Raw genomic sequence first — 4,179 nt, 5'->3', positions numbered from 1 at the left:
TTTAAGAAAACAGTTCACTCAAGTAAGGAAAACCTTCAAAACTGCTCTCAGGAAAGGTAACTCCAGACTGAGTTTTACTTGGAGGGTTCTGATCTCCTCGTTTGAACCCTCTGTGACCACAGTGCAAGTTTCAGAAGGAGAGGGTCGCCAAGAAGTCCAGTTGGTTGACTGGCTTTTGCCATATTTTTTCTCATAAAAATGACTCTTGCTAGGAAATGAAGGTAATAAAGGAGGCAGGCAAAGGGGACGCAGAGGAAGGGAGAGCAGGAGAGGGGCTGAGGATGAGAAAGAGTATGGTTCAGGCACAGCAGAAAAGACAGACTGAGTGTGAGACTCCACAGCCTCTCCGTCTCCAGCTCTGTGTGTGGGTGGCACATCTGCAGAGCGCCCACCCTGGCACAGCTGGTGCATACCAGTACACCTACCTCCATGGGGTAAGGAGCATTGAACTCGACCTCTGCAAGATTCCAGGCAGCATTCCCTGGCCTATCCGCTTTCCAGATTTCCTCGTAAAGGCCAGCCACATCCCGAGTGTAAAGGGAAAAGACATTGTCATTTCCCTGCTGGATCTGGTAATAAAATGACAGGCAGCCAGCCATGGGGGCCGTGGTCAACGGGGAGATGAGCTGTGCCACCTCCTGGAAGTGCTTCACATAAACCGAATCGACGTACATGTAGTGGCCTGAAAATCAGAGAGACAGAGCACAGCGTAAGAGTTGGGGGTGGGGAGGGGAAGAGGTTCAGGTAAAATGGTGTGATTCTGCATTCAAAATAATCCAGCAGGAATGGTGAGGAGGAAGTGGATGAGTTACAGCTGACAGAGGTTTGGCCATGAGTGGATGGAGAAATGTTGCAGCTGAGAGATGGGTCCATGGGGTTCATTGCACTCTGCTAAATACAGGATGAGACCATTCCTTTTACTTTCCTTACTTTTGATTCAAGTAAAATATACATAGAGAAAAGTAGATGTGTCATCTGTCAAGTGCTTAAATTTTCACAAGCTGAACACACCCATGGAAAGAAACAGAACATTACCCTAGAAGCCACTCCCTCATAATCCTTATTTGAGTTATAAGACTCCGAAGAGGACACAAAGCTTACCATCTATTCTTAAAAGGGCATGGAGAGATCCTCCTGCACATGTTTACAATTAATGCAAGATGTCACCATATGTGTTTTGAGTGAAACTAAGATTTTGAATTCCAACTATATGGCAATGTGTGTATTGTTAATAGCATGCAAGTCAATTGACACTGAAAACTGGAGGAGTGAATATGTGGTATCACTCTTGGCAGGTCTTTGTGGGCTCTGGACCCAGGGGCTGGCCTCCGTTAGGGGCATCTTGGTGAAACACAGAAACCATGTGGCAGAATGGAGACAGCCTTGACTTAGCATTGAAGAGAACTGAGGTTGAATCCTGCTCCACTTCTTACTAGCCCTGTGACCTTGAACAAGTTTCTGAGTATGTCTGGGTCTCAATTTCCGGATCTCTAGAATGACAATCAAATACTTTCCTCATAGAGTCAATGAATATTACATGGAGTCATGTATGTAAAGTGTTTAGCGTGCCTGGTACATTGTAGCTGCCTAACAATTACAATGCCATTCACAATTCTAGAACCATGCTTGCCCTATAGCCTGTTCTGTATAAAGGATAAGCTATCATTGTTAGCAATTTTGTATGAATTTATTTGAGTGATGACAGAGAAGTGCTATGCAATGCAGCTTCAACAGAGTGCCCTTTCTATTTACAAGCTCAGAACAATTACAGCTTAATATCTTCATTTCCATGACATAATCTCTGGTTAATAAGAATTCCTGGCCAGGTGCAGTGACTCATGCCTTAATCCCAACACTTTGGGAGGCTGAGACCGGAGCATTGCTTGAGGCCAGGAACTTGAGACCAGCCTGGGGAACATAGTGAGATCCCTGTCTCTACAGAAAAAACTTTCTTAAAATTAGCTGGGCATGGTAGCATGCACCTCTGGTCTTAGCTATTACAGAGGCTGAATCAGGAGAATCACTTGAGCCCATGAGTTCAAGGTTGCAATAAGCTGTGATCACAGCACTGTACTCCAGCCTGGGTGACAAGTGAGACCCTGTCTCCAAAAAATAAAATAAAATAAGGAAAGAATACCTTTTCTCCATTGTGAAGAGCAGAAAAAATATTAGAAGGAGCATATGCATTTATACACTGGACGTTTACTTTGTATCTAGCACATAGCCCGGTATGTGGTGGGCCCTCAACAAATGGTTATTTAATGTACAGACATGGTCTCAGAAAGGTCCTCATCTCAACATGGCAGAGGGGAAAAATGGACAGGTCAAAGGTCACTTTCTCCTGATGGCAAGTTGTTCAGTACCCTGAATCCCATGAATAATCTTATTTGAATATAATTTACCTTATCATCTTGCCAAACCACACAACAGTGAATAAACAGAGATTACGAACTCAAATTCTCAGAGGAGGCAGCCAGATTAAGTGTATGAATGAAGTTGATTGAGTCAGGGAGAAAATAGAGAGTGGTAAATTAGTAGCTAGCATTTGAAATCTTATTTTTCCCCACATTGAGAAACAGAAACCAAGCTTGTCTGGAAAAATAAAAACATCTGATAGTACTGGGCCCATATTCTTATGCAGCAATAACCGGCTTGGGGTGAGAAGCCTGGCCCCTCACCCCTGTGTTCTCCAGCCTCCCTGAGAGAGCAGGGCCTACCCAGTGGATGCCCGGCATCCAGCCCTGTGCTGCAGGCTTTCCCCATCCTAGTCTGGAATTCAGGTTTTCATGGCAAATCTATCCACTTTTAAGGGATGCTTCCTGTGTGGTTTGCTAGGGCAGCTGTCACAAAATACTGCAAAATGGGAGGCTTCAGCAACACACATGTATTGCTTCACAGTTCTGGAGTCCAGAAGTCAAGGATCAAGGTGTCAGCAGGGGTTGTTCCTTCTCAGGGCCGTGAGGGAAGGATTGGTCCTGGGTCTCTCTCCAAGCTTCTGGTGGTGTGCTGGCAATCTTTGGCATTCCTTGGCTTGAAGGTCTCTGCCTTTATCTTTACATGGCATTCTCCCTGTGTACATCTCTCTCTGTGCTCAAAGTTCCCCTTTTAAAAAGGACAGCGGTCATATTGGATTGGAGGCCCACCCTACTCCAGCATGACCTCATCTTAACTAATGACATCTGCACCCATCTGTGTCCAAGCAAGGTCACATTCTAAGTCTTGGGGGTTAGGACTTCAACATTTGAATTTTGAGTGTGCACAATTCAACGCCTAACACTCCCTACCATATTTTTTTAAACTTCGTATGTGCCAAATAAACGTATCTACAGGCTGGAAACCACTGTAGGCTCCACTTTGCCACCTCTGGGGAGGAATTTTAAAGGAAGAATCAGAATGTCAGACCGGATAGAATCAAAGAACCTCTGATATGGAGGCAAGGTCACTCCTCCGTATCCCAAGCTTGAAAACCCTCTAAAGCACTCCTGGTGGCCAGCAAGCCTTGATGAGAACATTCTAGTGGTGGAGAATGCCTATGACCAATTAGCCTCTGTAATCTGCTTCTGTTCTCTAAGAACTCACGTGAATATCAAAGGCAGAGATGAAATCTTCATTGCCCTTTGTAACATGACTTACCAATGAAACAGAATCTTTTTGTGAGATATGAGCAGGGAGAATTGAGTGGAGGGGAGCTATAATTCTTCGTATTATAATGTGCATACATTATAATACTTTGCTTCCTGGATACCTAATTGCAGGGGCCACAGAGATCCTCTTTAAGAGAACTTGCTGAAGAAACCATCAGTGACTGGGTCTCCAGCCACCTCACCTTTGGACCTGCAGGAGAGTGTACCAAGACACCACTCTGGGCTGCTCCCAGCTCCCTGCTCCAGAGTGACCAAGCATAGCAGAGGGGCAGGCCATTCTGTCTGCCATGGGGCCCTTCGGCAGCTCCCATTGGCCCAGGTTCTCCTCTTCCTCAAGGGTCAGGTTTGCATCCTGAGCTAAAAGTTTTCCAAACCCAGGGCATCTTTTTTTTTTTTTTATTATACTTTAAGTTCTAGGGTACATGTGCATAACGTGCAGGTTTGTTACATATGTATATTTGTGCCATGTTGGTGTGCTGCACCCATCAACTCGTCAGCACCCATCAATTCATCATTTATATCATGTATAACTCCC

The 4,179-nt window shown here is 45.0% G+C and overlaps 1 protein-coding gene across 1 annotated transcript in view; it reads right to left on the bottom strand.

Annotated features, from left to right (window-relative positions):
- MAMDC2 (MAM domain containing 2) overlaps nt 1–4,179 on the bottom strand; it is a 181,368-nt gene that overhangs the window by 95,610 nt on the left and 81,579 nt on the right. The window contains 1 exon segment of the mRNA XM_017873066.1: nt 426–682. Coding sequence (XP_017728555.1) covers nt 426–682 — 257 coding nt within the window.

This window comes from Rhinopithecus bieti, unplaced genomic scaffold (assembly GCF_001698545.2).
Source record: "Rhinopithecus bieti isolate Rb0 unplaced genomic scaffold, ASM169854v2 scaffold_7648, whole genome shotgun sequence".
Lineage (NCBI taxonomy): Eukaryota > Metazoa > Chordata > Mammalia > Primates > Cercopithecidae > Rhinopithecus > Rhinopithecus bieti.
The sequence above is the reverse complement of the archived record's forward strand: the minus strand, read 5'-3'. Positions and strand labels throughout refer to the sequence as shown.